General features: G+C 40.0%; 1 protein-coding gene across 1 annotated transcript; it reads right to left on the minus strand.

Moving 5' to 3' along the window:
- Window positions 1-32: 32 nt before the first annotated feature.
- Window positions 33-17817, minus strand: mccc2 (methylcrotonyl-CoA carboxylase subunit 2). Its single transcript, XM_066710571.1, has 17 exons — window positions 17570-17817; window positions 16469-16535; window positions 16091-16175; window positions 12968-13069; window positions 12567-12694; window positions 10503-10615; window positions 10011-10124; window positions 8733-8797; window positions 7491-7590; window positions 6779-6874; window positions 6220-6292; window positions 5210-5286; window positions 3254-3320; window positions 2971-3127; window positions 2692-2806; window positions 2432-2517; window positions 33-911 (listed from the first exon to the last, which is right to left on the minus strand). The coding sequence occupies exons 1-17, from the start codon at window positions 17705-17707 to the stop codon at window positions 794-796; spliced, it is 1701 nt and encodes a 566-aa protein (XP_066566668.1). The 5' UTR covers window positions 17708-17817; the 3' UTR covers window positions 33-793.
- Between the last annotated feature and the right edge of the window lie 240 nt (window positions 17818-18057).

Raw genomic sequence — 18057 nt, forward strand, 5'->3', positions numbered from 1 at the left:
AAATGATGAAAAATCAAAGGAAAGAAAAGACAGATTTTCTAACCTGTTTATTATTATTTTTTCAACGTTTTGGAATGACTGCATCACCTCAGTGTCTACTAAAGGGTTGAAATTACATTGCTCAGTGACTGAACACAGAGAAACATTTAATGAGATTTGGGGAAGGGTGAGAAAGTCAAGTGGAGAAAGTTACAAGAAGTTAGTATATGGCGACCGAGTTCTCCAAAGGATGCCCAAGTTATAGATCCTGCTTGGGCCATTATATGATGGGTCAAGTGTCCAAAAAAGAACAATCATTCCCTGTGTGGTGCAAAGTTTGTCTGACTCCAGATAACCCACAGATAATTTCCCCACAACTATTTTAAAATTAAAAAACACATTCCTTCCTCTATGCATGACGTCTCTTGCTAGATCTGTACTTCAAAATCCCCCCAAACAAGCTTCTTAAGCTTTGATTCACACTCCTTGAAGATTCCATCTTTTTGTGACTAGACTCTACCACTTACTTAAAGTATCTGAGTGGTATCTTGCCTTGTTAAGCTTTTCACTGTTCTCACCACCAGCTCTTGTGGCAATAGCGCAGCCTGGTGTCAAACATTTGGGAAGATGCATCTGTTACACTGATTTAATATGGACCTGACAAATTCAAAATCATTTTGATAAACCATGTAAACCAGTGTTAAAAAAGGCACACCACAGTATGTATACAGTATTTGTGTTCTGCACTAGAATTCAATTAATCCTTTATTTCATGTCAGTGGATTTTCCGCAGCCAATGCACCGTGTTCACAGATCACATTCTGAAAACCCCAAACTGCGTTTTCTTGGTGGGGGCGTTGAGGGCGGCACTGAGACTCAGACCCAGCACCAGTCTAGTGTCCGCCGGGTCAATAATCCCATCATCCCACAGCCTGCAACAAGAGCGGAAAACAAGGCACAAAAGTATGAACCAAAAACTTTGTTAGGCCCACTACTGGTGTGTATGTGACTGTATACTTAAATATACACTGTCAGTGAAATTATTGAGCCTACCAGAACATCCTACTGAAAAACAACTAAGAAATAAAATAAGAAAATGAAAACTGGAATTATTCCTTGCAACAAACTACACTAATTAAAACAATTCTGCAGAAAATTCTGTTCCTCTTATACTTTGAAGTTGAACAGGTTTGTCTTTTTCCACATCCTGACTCATTTGTAACATTTGTACTTTGAAATGACCAATAATATAAAGTAATGGTGGACACTGTGGTTGCCAATGCAATGAGCTTTGGATAGATTTCCATTGTGTTACTCAAGGAGATTAATTTATACTACTTCCTAAAAGGGCACCAATCCTAATTCAACCTTTTGTTTGGTAGGTCCAAATGAAATGTCAGATTATATTTTAATTAATTGGACGTATGTTTTTATTTCCATTGTTAAGAGGTAGTCAAGTGGGAAGTACAACAGTTAGAATACAGTGGTGTCAAGTGCTGTATTGTTATATAAAGGTGAAAGAGCTCATTCAGCTATATGTAGGCAGCAATACAACACAGGAGCATTGTTTTAACAACCCCACCAATGGTGATATCCTATTAAAACACAAAGCCTATTGGGTGTAACTGCTATTAAACAAAGATTAAGATGCAATGTAAAATATTAAAAGACAAGAGGTGGGGAGTTCAGTATGTTTTGAAGTTGATAAAAAACACACAAGCCCAACTTTTGAGCGGTTGAAATCTTAAACCTTTAAATCTTGTCAATGGCCAGCTCCCGACTCATATTTTACAGAGAAAACCCAGCCATTGTGAAGACGAAGCAAGTGGGCTGTACATGTCCTACCAATTGAAGACTTCACTGAAGCACTTATAAGCCATTATAACAGACAAATCACCCTTTTGTCAAGATACGGACACAATCTAACACTGGGATTTTACAGTTAAGAATAGCCCAGCAAAGAAGTGCGAGGCCAGTGTTATGGATAATAAGTTTCACTTCAAGACATCTGTAACGAGTCACAAATGCTGAAAAGCATGAAGGCACAATTGTCTGGCCCATTAAGATTCATACAAGATCACACAGTACAGATTCATGCATGGCTGTGAACAGAACTCTATAAAACAGGCCTTTTGCCATGCAATTAGTTTCCTAAAGCAACACTAACAAATCATTAGAAATGTTTTCCCATTCAGCACAAATAGTCTGTATTGTGCAAGAATGCCAAGAGCAGCACAACTGCAGAATGGGTTTCCTGATCCACTAGATATTAGATCAACCTTTTTGGGTTGTGAGATATTGACACTTAATTATGAAGGATTTAAGATAAGTCCTTGTGGCTGAAAGGTACTAAAATGGTAATTATTTAAGTGGCTAGAAAGATTTCACAATAAAACAATACAGACGTTTATGTTTAGTCACAGTTTGGATGCAGATTTGACTGCTCAGTTACCTGGCACTGGAGTAGTAAGGGCTGCCTTCTTCTTCAAACCGTCTAATTATGGGTTCCTTCAAAGCAGCTTCCTCCTCGGCAGAAAACTGGAGGACAAAGAGAAATATAAATCACATTAAAAGTGTGGGAGGGGTGGGGGTTTCTGACACTCCCTTTCAATCTGATGATCCTAAGCAATATCACCATCTCTGTTTCCTATATATTTATGATGATGTCTGGAGAGCTATGTACATCTGGCAAACTCATGCTGTGGCTTTTACCTGCTTTCCCTCCCGAGCTTTTTGGTCTTTTGTGATGGTCGCCAGAACCATAGCAGCCTGCTCTCCCCCCATCACAGATATCCGAGAATTAGGCCACATGTACAGGAATCTTGGGCTGCCAGAACAGAGAAACACTATGTGAGCTATGTGAGGAAGAAGAAAATCACAATAACAGAAGGGGATGCGCTCCTTCTGCTTAAAGTAAACTCACAAAAGGAAGAATGAAATCATCTCAGCATTTCTTGGGTGTATGGACCGAAATGATTACCCAGCGTTTACCTGTAGGCCCGCCCACACATGCCATAGTTCCCAGCACCGTAAGAGCCTCCAATAATGACCGTGATCTTAGGCACGTTGGCACAGGACACTGCGGTTACCATCTTGGCACCATCCTTGGCTATTCCACCAGCTTCATACTCTCTACCAACCATGAACCCTGAAAAGTGGAACATAAGGTTTGGCAACTACAGCACAGTGCAAAACAAAGCATGCTTTCAGATTTTAATTGTTTAGCCAGTACTACTAGTGTGAGGTACTTCAAACTGAAGATAATTCCCTTTACCTGTGATGTTTTGGAGGAAAATGAGTGGGATATTCCGCTGGCAGCATAACTCTATGAAATGTGTTCCCTGCAATTCAGAATAAATACAAAATCACAAACAGCAGCAGGAAAATTGTTGTAGTTTCCATTATATAAATGAAATGGACAAAGTCTAGCCTAAAGAAATATACCTGTACATATCTTGATTCACAAAAATCTTAAAGCACACCCTGGTTTCTCTGACACTTACGTGCTTCTTGCATTACGGTATACAAGACGTATAAATCTACTTCATTCTCCATTTAGAAATTCACCTACAGAGAGTATTTAAAGGCGTAAAGCAATATTATGAATTCAGCCTGAAAAGTTGGTTTCAAGCTCTTTTACCAACAAACAGTAAATTCCCCCATGAGGAGGCAAGACCTTGCTAGTGAAGGCACAGGATAAGACAGCTCTTACAAACAGACATATGAAATCCATTGGTTACAGTGTATGAATTAAATGTCTTCAGAAACACATCTTAATATAAACAAATGCAGCAGACCAGCACTCCTGCTTCATCTTCAAGGAATAACACAAAATACATTCTCCATAAATAGCATTTGATACACTATATTTTTGATAAATTCCTATTTTAATTTCTTTGCACTTATTTTTCTGTGGTAAACATTTTGGGAATAGTATCTAATCTGTTAGATTAGTTGATTTTGTTTGTAATGTTTAATTTGTTTGTACATTTGTAAACTCTTATGAAAACCAATTAAAAATGTGGATAACATTGCATCACATGCTCAAACAAACATACAAATCTTACTCTCCACTAAGGTAAATGTTCTGAAGACAAAAAACAAAAAGGCAAATGAAAATGTCACACCATCCAGTCCTCTCGACCTCCATGTTATTAAAGAGCCCCCGACCTCACCTTCACTTATTGCTGGAGAGACTGGAAAGATGGGCAGACAAACAAAATACCAGCACTACTGACGCATCCAAAAAACAAACTGCCGCTACAGGGGAAATTGCATGCTTTAATCAATACACAGTTTGGTCCTTATTGCTCATCTCCATCAGCACAAGATAAATTCTGAGAATCGTGTTGGGCTCCAAAACAGATTTGGTAGACATTCAGTAATTTGTTTAATAATTTGTACTCTAACACTACATATGAAACCAAAGACCATCTTCACTTTTATAATGTAGTTATTTTAATTCTGAAGAGAGACATTATAGTTATCCAATGTTTGAAACGCACCATCAGTTTTGCAAATACTTTGTTAGAAATATTCTCTAAATTAATAAAACTATCAAAGGCAGCTTGGCGATTGCTACACTTGATCCAATTTTTAAGGAAGCTGTAAGAACCAGTTTGTTTTTGGTGAACAATCTCTGAAACCATTCTTAATTCTCCATATACTGAATTTTCCAGTATAACAAAAGTATTTTGATGTTAACAGTCACCGCCTTCTATTAAAAATACACTCCTGAAAACGAAGGGCGAAGTGGCGATGGAATAAAACTGATCAATAGCTCTAACACAATGTTAACAGCTCTATTCATATGCAACCCACGAGCAACAAAAGATTTCTTCTATATCTCAGCACGAAAAGTCAAATTAAAAGAAACGAATATTACATTCATTAACATTTTATTTTTCTGGGGGAACAACCACACTAATAAGATGGCACACCGGGCGTCCATGACCTATGTCCTGGAGTGTGGAATACCTGCAGCTGCCAGGCAATAGTCCTGGGGTGAAGTTCAATACCTAGCTTTACCAGTACATTGACAGAGCGGTATTTTAAAATTTTGGTTTTAATAACACATTAATCCCCCTTAAATGTGGTGTTCTGTCCTCCTAGCACTGCTTGGGTTAGTGTGGAGTTTCTTTACATCTTGATTTCATTTGTTCTCAAGCATCACAAACATCCTCAAAACTGAAAGGCATTAGGGATCAAAAGCATTGATCAGGATACCCACTTTTTTTGCAGATTCTGAAAACAGGACTCCATTGTTCCCAATGATGCCCACAGGGTATCCAAATATTCTGGAGAAACCTGGAGGAGTAAATGAAGCAAATGGCACGCGATTCTTGTTTAGTCTGAAAACCAATTTCCAGATACGATTAATAAATTCCTCCCAAGATCCTGGAAATACTATATAATATATACACCGATCAGCCATAACATTATGACCACCTGCCTAATATTGTGTAGGTCACAAAACAGCCCTGACCCGTCGAGGCATGGACTCCACTAGACCTCTGAAGGTGTGCTGTGGTATCTGGCACCAAGACGTTCGCAGCAGATCCTTTAAGTCCTGTAAGTTGCGAGGTGGGGCCTCCATGGATCGGACTTGTTTGTCCAGCACATCTCACAGATTGAGATCTGGGGAATTTGGAGGCCAAGTCAACACCTTGAATTTGTGATTCATCAGACCAGGCCACCTTCTTCCATTGCTCCGTGGTCCCATACACAACAAACTGCGATGCACTGTGTGTTCTGACACCTTTCTATCAGAACCAGCATTCACTTTTTCAGCAATTTGAGCTACAGTAGCTCGTCTGTTGGATCGGACCACACGGGCCAGCCTTCACTCCCCACGTGCATCAGTTAGCCTTAGCTGCCCATGACCCTGTCGCCGGTTCACTGGTTTTTCCTTCCACTTTTGATAGGTACTGACCACTGCAGACCAGGAACACCCCACAAGAGCTGCAGTTTTGGAGATGCTCTGACCCAGTTGTCTAGCCATCACAATTTGGCCCTTGTCAAAGTCGCTCAGATCCTTATGCTTGCTTATTTTTCCTGCTTCTAACACATCAACTTTGAGGACAAAATGTTCACTTGCTGCCCAATATATCCCACCCACTGACAGGTGCCATGATAACAAGATTATCAATGTTATTCACTTCACCTGTCAGTGGTCATAATGTTATGGCTGATCGGTATATTAACGTACTGTAAATCATCATTGTTATTAATCTGTCATACCTGTAACCAGTGTGTCTCCATAGAAGGCCTTGAACTCATTAAATTTACTTCCATCCACTATTCTTGCAATTACCTGCAATTAAACAAATATTTTCCATGCAGAGAGAGGGAAAGAGTAAGTAAAAAAGTTTAATCTATGCTTCATTATACAATGGATAACTATATTAAAGGGAATCAACATGGTCCTCTGTTACAATGAGTAATTGTGTGCTGCTGTGGTACTTTACTGCCTTCAAACGAACTTCATGGATGCATTATAGCAGCAATCAGTCCCAGGAGGCACAGAGAGACAAGACCCGATCACTGGGATAACTTGCTTAAGGGCCAGAAGGCTTAGGCACGACTACATTACCTTGAATATGAAATTATAAAATCATAAATGAGACGTCCCATTAGCACTGGAAATGTAAGTGGAGGGTAAAGTCTTTCACTGATCAAATTTCTTACATCCTTTACCGATGTGATTTCAGCTGCTGGCCTTCCTGACAAGACTACAGAGTTCATCTGAATAGGGACACACATTAGACAGAAACAATACAAGAACAGAACAGTTAAATACCTCTCTGACATCAAAGGTCCTTTTCAGGTTGTCGCCAACAATGCCGTATAATTCATCTGCCGGAAACTTGGGGTCCTCCGGGGGCTCGACGGTCACCTATTGGAGTTATCGCACAAGCACACTAAACACAGTGCCTAATTGTAGAGAACGCTACCCCTGATGAAGGGGTCTTGGATTTATATTACAGAATTGAACTAGGCTAACCAGGAAAAACATTTGAAATCATCATATGCTATATATAGCAATAAAGGAGGAAAAAATATGAATAACCCCATACAAAATACAATAGGCTGATTTCTCTTGAATGTAGAACGGATTATAAGATATGTGGGTGCGTAGTTTCCACAAATTATTATTATTTTGTTTTCATTTTGGTTAGTTCTTGAATATAGTGAGGAACTTTTTAATAAGGAAGGTCAATGCAAAGTCACCGAATACAGTCACACCACACTGTGCATGCAAAGGGGAATTCATAAATAACCCATAACAATAAATCTACACCAAGCTCACAGCAACCTACGCCGAAGCTCAGAAGTAAGGACATAACTTATGCATGCTCTGTTCACTGTGTGGTTTTCATCTTGATACCCAATATGTACAAGAAGAATGCAAAGAGAATACAGATGAAGTGCCAAATTGATCCTGGGACTTTGAACTAGCATACGAAGCACTAGCCAGGCTGTGAGTCAAACCTGGTGTGAAAGGCACTTACATCCAGCTTTTTCTTGTAATTCAGACTTCTGACAGACTTCCGAGCCAAATGGAGCGCGTGCTCGTCATCTAGGGCATAATGGTCAGTGACGCCAGACTTTCTGCGGGGGAGAAAACAACAAATACAAGTTTAAGACATCGGACACTGGTACTGATTGTAAAGTCAGTAAATGGGTTATTTAATGAGTAAGGACAGTAGGGCGCACTTTTTCAGAACCCAATTGCTTTTGTTGTGTATTCGTTTTGAAGAGAGAATCAGATCACTGTGATAGACAGTCCTGGAAAATTGTCAAAATAAAGTTGTTTAGTCATGTTTTACCGATACCTTATAAGCAGTTAACCTTAAAGAATGACAAATTACACAAATTACTACCCAATTACTACCGTATGAAGTCCATAGAGCCATATACCTTAAGCATGTATCTATATATCATGCTAATACAATGCCCTGGAAGAACCAGATAGATTGAACAAAACATGGTCAAGTCAAACTTCAAATCTTTAATACATTCTGCACAGCTGTAAGGGCCATTGGGTTAGGCCAATTAAACTAGTACAAGAGGTAGACACAGAGAAACTGGATATTCCTTGTGCATTGAAGGTGTGGTGTAACAAATTAGGACTGTTTCCCAGGGCTTGCGGTTTTCATACAACTCCTGTATTAAATACCAACGAAAAAACTAAATGTAAAGTGTGCTGTAAATTGTAAGTTTGCTTTCGAAGCTTTGGATTTTGTCTGGAACTTCAATATTATGCACCACTGTTGGGCTGTTCCTGCAGCCTAGAAATAGCCTGTATCCAACAACTAACAAAAAAGCTCACACCACATTATGAATTACCCTCATTAGGCCGTTCAATAAAACAAATACAATTGTTCCCTTTGAAAATTCCACAAAAATAGCATGTAGCCTAGTCGATTTGTTACCCGAGTGGACATGAATCTGCTGTTATTATCATTCTGCTATGGAAGTTAGAAAAGGAGCTAAAAGTTTACCAAGGTGGTAAAAAAGTTAAAATGACTAAGTCTTTCTTTCATTTAAAATAAAACCATCTTCTTCCTTATGGAATAATACTGGCACTAATAATAAGCAGACAAAGTATGGGATATAAAAAGCCGTGCATACACCTAGCTTTACTTGTTAAGTAATATGTGGCGTTTGCATACATGCACCAGCTTTCAGTTAGAGCAGGAAGGTATCTGAAGGTCAAGTTATAAAATGTTCAATGTTAAAATGTGCCAAACCTGCAGTGGAGGTCAGCACCTCCCAAATCTTCAGCAGAAACTTCTTCACCTGTAGCAGCTTTCACCTGCGGCACAGAAACACTGCTCCGAGTCTCCGAAGGGCTCAAAATACACTTTATAATATATAGGGATTTAGAGGCAGGCTGCCTGGTTGAGGAAGATGGTTGAGCAAGACAGAGGTCAATTTGTATAGAAATAAAAAGTTTTCCAATAAGGTTAAATAAAAGAGACATTTGACTTGGTTCCTTTCCAGGGGTGTCCAACGGAACCCAAGGGTAAATGTAAGAATGAGAACGTTTTAAAATACAAATGGTATTATTTTTTAAGTGCAGACACAATTAAGTAATATAAGAATATACGAAAATAAGGAATGGTCTATAAAAGAGAGGAGCCCCTTCAGAGCATTTTGCTTGCTGGGATGTTATTAGCTTATTGATCCAATGACCTCATCAGGTTGAGTCATGAAGGATCCCAGTCAAGCAGCTGCCACATCAAAGGCCAGGTAGTTTCAGTGAGATAATAAGGTTCAGTGAAGAACATAATTCACTCCAAAATGTGACTGATCATCTACAGTAATGTGATGGCCTCTAAGAACACAGAAAAATAGCTTAATTACCCCCAAAAATGGCAACAATTCAATGTTGACAGTAATAGACTTCAAATAAAAGTAATAAAACATGGTAAAGACAACCAAATATGCCTGCACCGTTAAATGCATTTCTGGGATCTAAAATGATTATATCAAACAACTTTGATAGTTTCGTTGAAATTGAATAGTCATCTACAAAGCCTGCAATCATCCTCTCATTCATTCATTTCACAAGCCACAGATCACAGAAGACAAAGTGGGCTTCTCTTAATTAGGACATGAGACGTCTGTGTAACGTGGAATAGTGGCCGATCAATATTACAAACTAATGTAGTTTTGGGTACTTGTATTGATTTGGCTTTGCAATTAAGGTAGGAAACGCCTCCAGGTTTACTGATGAGTCTGGTCTATGAAATCCTATCAGGTTCCATTCAGAACTTTTCCCTGAACTTTTTCATGCATTACTTTCCGAGAATGCGGCTTTACTGAGTTTTATGGGTGCTACCAAAAACCCAGACACTAAGATAAGGCTGCCCCACATTAAGGGGGGATATATAAAAGAAGATACTTATGAAACTGATGGAGAACATGAACAAGAAACATGTATTTGGAGGAAAAGTTAAGACTTCAGACTAGTAGAGATACCCAAGATTACGTTGACATGAAAGCAGACATTCACCCAAACTCACCAGTGGGGGACCTCCAAGGAATATGGTCCCTTGTTTCTTCACTATAATACTTTCATCAGCCATGGCAGGTACATATGCTCCACCTGCTGTACAGGAACCCATGACCACAGCTATCTGGAAGAGAGATCAAACAGTCAGAGCATCAGACCCCACACTGCTAAGAGCAAACAATACAATTTACAAGTTTCTTTGCTTAAACTGGACTGTTACTGTACGCTTTCTACTTTAGGGTTACCTCCAGTTAAAACATTTTCATAGCCACTAAAGCAATGGTTTATAATGCTTTAAAAAATATATTTAAAAAGGGTTTAGAGAGAGATTTAGTCCCGACACAATCAAAAAGGCAAAAAAAAAAACCATCTTGTTAATCAATGTTATTTCCCTAAGAACTATTAGGATATTTGATTGCATTTATTAGACATTTAGAATTGTATAATGCCTGTAGTTCCATGTAGGCATCGATTACTGTTTCTTTTCCCCCTTTCTCCATACCTGTGAGATCCCTTCCGATGAGAGCCGTGCCTGGTTGTAGAAGATGCGCCCAAAGTGGTCCCGGTCCGGGAATACGTCGGCCTGTCGTGGCAAGTTCGCCCCTCCTGAATCCACTGCAATTCAGAGAGACAATTCAGGATACAGAGGGTTTCAAATAACAGAACTAAAATAAAACCTATATTATGAATGTGGAAGATTAAAAGATGCCCGTGGTCACATTATTTCTACCAAAGGACACGGATGTATACAACATACTGAAAATACTTTAAAAAGGACTAAAATAATGCATCAAGTCATTGCGCTAATCAAATATATAAGAGGGCAATTAATCCCTTATATAGAAAGAAACCAGTGCAATTTGTATCCATGTTAACAGGATTAATATTAATGCATTTTAGACTTGGATCAATAAAACAGAGAACAATTAACTCCGCTGCAGCTGGAGGGGGAGAAAACAAGCAGCAGTGCAGTGTGGGTGGATAACACCCGTGTTTTAATCAGGGTTTGACTTGCTTTGCGAATCAGAATCACATTAGTCACAGTTTTGCAAAAGCATTCAGACCCTTACTATATGAGGTCCCATTTCGTGATGTTACAGCATGATGCACACACATTTTATTTTAAACATGAATGCAAAAATTTGAAGACTTCTAAGGGTAAGATAACTTACAATAAATGTTAGCAAAAACTGATGTTGATTGCATAAGTATTCAGACCTGTCAATCAATAATTGGTGGAAACACCTTTGACACCAATTACAGACATGTCGTTTTGGGTAAGTCTCTACCAATTTTGCCCATTCTTCTTGGCAGATTCACTCAAGTGCTCTCAAGTCACTTGAAGACTGCTGTCCTTAAGTGAACCCCAAGTCTTTCCACAGATTCTCAATAGGATTCAAGTCAGGACTTTGACTGGGCCACTCAAGGACAATCACCATGTTCTTCAGCCACTCCAGTGTAGCTCTGACCTTGTTCTTTGGATCAATGTTCTACTGAAGGTTGAATTTGTGCTCCAGATTTAAACCTTTAGCCGACTGAAACAGGTTTCCTCTAGTATTTGTCTGTACATCCATTTTCCCTTCAATCCTAACAAGCTTTCCAATAGCTGATGAGGAAAAGCATCCTCATTCCTCATAGCATGATGCTGCCGCCACCAGGCTCGCCTGTCGGGATGGTGTTGACTGGGAGATGTGCTGTGTAGGTTCTACACCAAATGTAACATTCAGACCAAAAATCTGAATTAACAAACGTAGGAATTAAAAATGGAAAAGTCATAATTGCATATGAATTCTCTATTTACTTATTTGTATTTGAATTTGTGTTGAATGTGTGGAGAATGTTGTGTATATATAACATTAATTCCTACTTCAAAGGGTCTTTAAAGCAACAATTTGTGAAAACGGAGAGGGTCTGAATACTATTGCAAGGCACTGTATATCCAACTATCAAAACAAACAGAACTCGAAGTAAATCTTTACGGTTGTACTAAAACATACGACTGCATTCAAACACATAGCTTTAATGGTGTGGTTAGAAACACTTAACATTGTACTGTGAAACCTGAAAATCACTTATTTTCTACAGTTGTAGGGAATAAATGCTTTCTGTGACAAAACAATGTTGAACTTCAAGCAGGAACAGTTTGCATTACTGATCTCAAATGTACTCATACACTGCAGTTACTTGATCTTCTGCCAAGCCACTCTTGAAAACAAAAGGGATTGAGTATATAGTTCAATACATCTTATAATTAGCTTTAATGCACAGAATAACAGGCTGACTCTTGGGAAATCTTCAAGGCTTCATTTCATAGTCTCCCATCTAAATCACTACATCTTGTACTAAATCTTCAATGGGCCACAGAAAGCAAAGACAAACTGCAAGATGTACCGATGCAATTTGTATTAGCATTCAATTATTAACACCCTCCCGAACTCGAAAGTCACTACAGACTTTTAATATCTTTAAATATTTAATATCTCCTTTACAAAACCCTTAGTCTAATAAACATTATATCAAAATTACAATGAGGTGACCACAAACCCTAGTTAAAAAGGCTACTTACCTAAATATATACAGGGCAGATGATTCTGTTGGGCAATTTCTTGGGCACGAAGATGCTTCTTTACTGTGATGGGGTAATAAGTGCCCCCTTTAACGGTTGCATCATTTGCCACTATGACACACTCTACCCTAAAACATGACACAGACATAATATTGTTAACAAACATACTTGGACAAGAAGATATATACCAAAACACCTTCATGCAATATTGAATAGACTGTAGGCCTTAATGACTGTTACAAGCCAGAGGAATACAGGACAGTGTGTCCCACTATGTAGTTCTTACTACAGAGGAAACCTGGTCTCTGCATTCTCTTCCTGATTGACAGTGAGCTAGACACGTCCCTTGAGAGAGAGGTCAAAAGTGTGAACAGGCAATCAAATGTTTCACAACCACATACCCAGAGACTCGGCCAATGCCAGTGATGATGCCTCCTGCTGGAACCTCCTCTTTACCATACAACTGGTAAGCAGCAAACTGGGAAAACTCCAGAAAAGGTGAGCTGCCAAAAAATATTGTACTTATACATTACTGTAACATTAGCAAGCTCTTCAAAATTACATGCATACAAATGTGTAAATCACACACGAAACTAAATAATCTAACAGTCAAAACGTTTATTTAACCAGCTGATAATTTAGTAATTGGCAGAGATGTCACTGAGACGAGGCTCTCATAAGCACAACACACCTGGAAAAAAACTGATGGAATTATACCACATGGAATTTCAGATTAATGTGAACAACCTCTGGCTGCATAACAAAAGCATAAGCAAACAGATATTCAGGTACCATAAACTAACACACCAAAACAAATAATAATAATAATAACAAAATACAGTATAGGCAAAGTCAAGTCAAAGAAGGAGGCCTTCCGAGCGATGCTCGCGCATAGGTCTCCAGAGTCGATTGAGCGGTACCGGCTGGCCAAAAGGGCTACAGCAGTAGAGGTCACCAAAGCCAAAGCTCGGGTATGGGAGGAATTTGGAGAGGCCATGCAGAATGACTACTGGATGGCTTCAAAGTTGTTCTGGCAAACCATTCGGCGCCTTGCGGGGGGCGGTGGAACGTCGCCCGAGCTGTTCCTTGCAGGAGGCAGTGCTGGATAGCTCCGATGAGATCGGATCCATCACTGTAGCTGAGGTTGCTGCGGCGTTCAAGGGCCTCTGTGGTGGTTAAAGTGGCAGGGGTAGATGAGATTCGGTTGGAGATGCTGAAAGCGCTGGGCAGTGTTGAGGTGGAGTGGCTAACGCACCTTTTCAATGTTGCGTGGAAGGCGGGTACAGTTCCTCTGGATTGGCAAACTGGGGTGGTGGTCCTCATTAGGGATGAGTTAGAGTAGTCGATTACTCAACTACACAAAAACAAGTCAACTATTCAAACACAAACATATTCGTGTAGTTCCTATAAACTTGAGATATAATATATAATTTGCGATTGACGTTAATTAACGGTATCAGTAAAAATTTAGGAGAGAGCTGTTATTCCTGAGCTAAAAAAAACAAACAAAAAATTAAAAACAGGTACAGCTGTTGGCTAAAACAAATACTTGTGTAAAGGGAATCAGATGTTTCTATTCAATTGTGTACCTCGTTAATACCACAATGCTGTCCAAGCACAGTGTGCCCGGCAAATCCCACAAGGTGATGCAGTTCAAAACAACAGTTCAACCGAGGAGTACAACCACTTGTAATACAAATGGCAGTGTAAAGCTCATAATTGCAACAGCCTTGGACCCAAGACATAAATACATAAAATGTGTTAATTCCAATATACAGATGGCTTTTAGAAGGCAAGTTAAGCAAACTTGTATCCACCCGATCAACAAACACAGAGACATTTCAGAAGCACCCGCTCAGGTGAGCGAGCCCTCTACTGAACACACAAAGAGTGCGATGGTGACATTTCTTGGGGAGAATTATTACCTGCAAGAAGAAACCTCAGCGAAGGATTAAATTAATCCACATTCTGACATTTTGCATTTCACTGGATCAGGGTGCACTTTTATGGTGTTTTATTTTTTTCTGATTTAATGCTAAAGAATAAATACGTTTGTTATGGAGTTTCTCTGCTAACACACAACATTGCCACACTGTTGTAGCAACGAAATATTATTATTTTTAATTAAAATACTATGGAATAAATACATAGCTTTAATTTAAATTAATCTGATGCTAGTAATGTTAAACTATCATGCTGTGTAAATGTATAGTAGGTCTGTATGTGCTTTTTATTTTTGCAAAGTAAGAGTAGCTGGACTCTAATTAGGTTAATCGAATACACAAAAAGTTTGGATCACTAGTATTTGAATAGCAAATTATTAGAAATTCCCATTCTACTAATCCAGTCTACGTGTGTTTTGTGGATTTGAAGGCATATGACCATGTTCCCCGGGATGTCTTGTGGGAGGTGTGGTGGGAGTATGGGGTGCCGGGGCTGCTTTTGCGTGCCATGCGGTTCTTTTATTCTCAGAGCAAGAGCTGCATCCGTATTCTTGAGAATGTTCAAGGAGGGTGTTGGACTCCGCCAAGGGTGCGTCTTGTCCCCACTCCTGTTTGTGATTTTCATGGACAGGATATCAAGGCACAGCCGAGGTAGGGAGAGTATCCAGTTTGGGGGCTTGGAGGTGGCATCGCTGCTGTTTGCAGATGATGTTGTGCTTCTTACCCCATCCGACTGTGATCTCCGACACGCACTCGAGCGTTGCGCTGCCGAGTATGAAGTGGTTGGAATGAGAATCAGCACCTCCAAGTCTGAGGCCATGGTTCTCTCCCGGAATAGAGTGGATTGCTCGCTCCAGGTTAGTGGAGGAGTTTAAGTACCTCAGGGTTCTGTTCACGAGTGATGGAAAGGGGGAGCGCGTGGTTTTCAGGCGGATCGCTGCAGCGTCTGCAGTATTGCGGGCGCTGTATCAGTCCGTGGTGGTGAAGCGGGAGCCGAGTCCTTGAACAAGGCTTGCGGTTTACACGTCAATCTATCTCCCCGTCCTAACCTATGGTCATGAACGAAAGGACGAGATCCCGGGTACAAGCAGCGGAAATGAGGTTTCTCCGCAGGGTTGCTGGACTCATCCTTTGGGATAGGGTGAGGAGCTCAGTAATCCGGGAGAGCCTCTGAGTAGAGTTGCTACTTCTCAGGATCGAGAGGAGCCAGTTGAGGTGGTTCGGGCATCTGGTAAGGATGCGCCCTGGGGAGCTGCCTGTGCAGCTCTACCGGGCACGCCCCACTGGGCGGAGACCCTGAGGCTGAACCAGGACACGCTGGAGGGATTATATCTCCCGGCTGGCCTGGGAATACCTGGGAATCCCCCAGGAGGAGCTGGAATCTGTCGCTGGGGAAAGGGAGGTCTGGTCCGCCCTGCTTAGTATGCTGCCACCGCGACCCTCACCGGGACAAGCAGTGTAGAAAATGGATGAATGGATGGATGGAATATAAGCAAAACAACTTATTAACAACTAAATAACGTTTATTATTATCTTAGCATTTGTTATAGAAACATGAAAGCATGAGTAGATGATGTTTACCCCGGGTCCAGCAGTCTGTCAATGCGTTCTCGTGGCAACATCTTCCCTCTGGAGGTGTGCAGCTTCCTTGCCTTTTCTCCGCCCCCTTTAAATCAAAGAGAAAAAAAGAGGATGCAAGTGTAACTAATGGGAATGGAAATATTCCAATATGCCAAATTACAGTAAAACACTGAATAATAATCATAATTTGCAGGATGTTATGTAAAGACAGGCGATACCTGTTATTGTTATTAAGGCTGCTTTATGTGGCATCCCATTGTCTACGACTTTGAGGTTGTTATTGTTGATGTATGTCTGTTGTTTTGTATGATTACAAAAGAAACACAGAAGATCATTCAGTTAACATAAAGTAAGATTATAAAATATATCAGATCTCACCATCTTTAACCTTTTCTGTTCGCTCCTTCAGCTCCTTAATAAGGGCCTGCATTCGTTCATAGTTTTCCTTGAAAGGCAACACAAAACAAAACAAAATAAAACAGTGGTTTGGCTTCAAAATAACTCTGGACACACTTCAAATGTACAAACCAATTTATTAGGCGTCTACAAGAAAGACTGCATGTGTGGAGTCAATAATCGCTTTTGAATATAGCATTATATATTAGTTTTATATTGTATGTGTAGCAAGGTCATTTAGGAACAGTGATTTGTTGTGCAATGTGTCCATCAATGCAATAACAAGAAATATTAGATACTTATTGATTCCAGTGACAAAAAACAGGAGCTTAATTATTTCCCCTATCAAGAATGTGAGTCCCAAAATGCTTTTCACTGTGTATTGGTTTTTAGGTGTTTTGAAGATGAGAAACAATAACTTGAAACACATCATGAATCTGCAAATGCACATCTGATCAAAGTTACAATGAACCAATCCCTTTTCAATGCCCAATAATTACAATAAGTGCATAAAAATGCAAGGTTTTTCACTGTTTCTCACAGAAAAAGGTTTTGAGTCCCTCACAAGCATTTCAATATAATCAGGTGCAAAACAAATCCGTATTCCCCACTGCACTGAATTCAGACACAAACACCGCTGTACTTATCTTAACCTTGACTAGTTTGGGTCACTTTTCATTACCTACCATCGCTCATGAATCAGGACACAAAAATAGTTTTTCAATGAGTTTTAACATTAACAGAACATCAACTCTCCAAAATAATTAGGGCAGCTTGTGTATATTGTTTTGAAGCGTGTGACACACCAATGCACCGAGGAGGAAAGCGCTGTCATTTAACCAACTGATACTTTTCGTGGCTGGTTGCTTTGTCAAGGTCTTCTGAACTTTTTTCTGCAAATAAACGTTAGCTAGGTCTTAAAACTAATGTCACATTTGCATAATTCAAACGTATGTATTTGAACCACAAGTTCCGAAACCTACATGACCAGAACCGCAACGACATTAGCAGACACACGGGGAATAATTCACACTGCTCGGGCTGACGTCTGTACTCGAGTCCGAGGCTGCGCTCTTGGCCTACCTGATAGAGAGGACTGCTTGTGTCAGGCTGCGCACCAATGGTCGCCACTTTGTCCCCATGGTATAGCCTTGTGAAAGCTCCCGTCACCCTCCCCGTACATCGGAGCAGACACAGCGCTGGCCGGAGTGTTTGCAGCATCGTGCTTGTAATGTGTGCATATGCGTGCTCTCGTACAAATCAATAAATCTGTCACCGTTGTGCGTTTGTGTGGAGTTTGTATCATTCGCTCAGCGCTGAAAGAGTTAATTCGGAGCCGATGTGAACACGCCCACAACTGTCCAGAGCCAATCGAATCGTAGCAAGTGAAGCTGCCCACCTCCAGTATAGCCATGCTTCGTTTTACCGAAGCATTAAAACGACGAATAATTATAATAATACATACAAATCACCCCTTTAACGACGGCATTCTATTGATTCTATCTAACCATTCTAATGATTCGGTTTCTATTCCAGTCAACTGTTGGAAAATCTACAATTACAACATGTGG

This window comes from Amia ocellicauda, chromosome 8 (assembly GCF_036373705.1).
Source record: "Amia ocellicauda isolate fAmiCal2 chromosome 8, fAmiCal2.hap1, whole genome shotgun sequence".
NCBI lineage: Eukaryota > Metazoa > Chordata > Actinopteri > Amiiformes > Amiidae > Amia > Amia ocellicauda.

What these genes read in the sequence shown, in the direction of transcription:
- mccc2 (XM_066710571.1), bottom strand. Translation starts at nt 17,707, where the DNA reads ATGCTGCAAACACTCCGGCCAGCGCTGTGTCTGCTCCGATGTACGGGG. An exon ending in TTTCAGAATCTGCAAAAAAA is followed by an intron (nt 3,321 to 5,209) that starts GTGGGTATCCTG and finishes TCTGAATTGCAG; the next exon opens with GGAACACATTTCATAGAGTT. An exon ending in TTTCCTCCAAAACATCACAG is followed by an intron (nt 3,128 to 3,253) that starts GTAAAGGGAATT and finishes TCCACTTTTCAG; the next exon opens with GGTTCATGGTTGGTAGAGAG.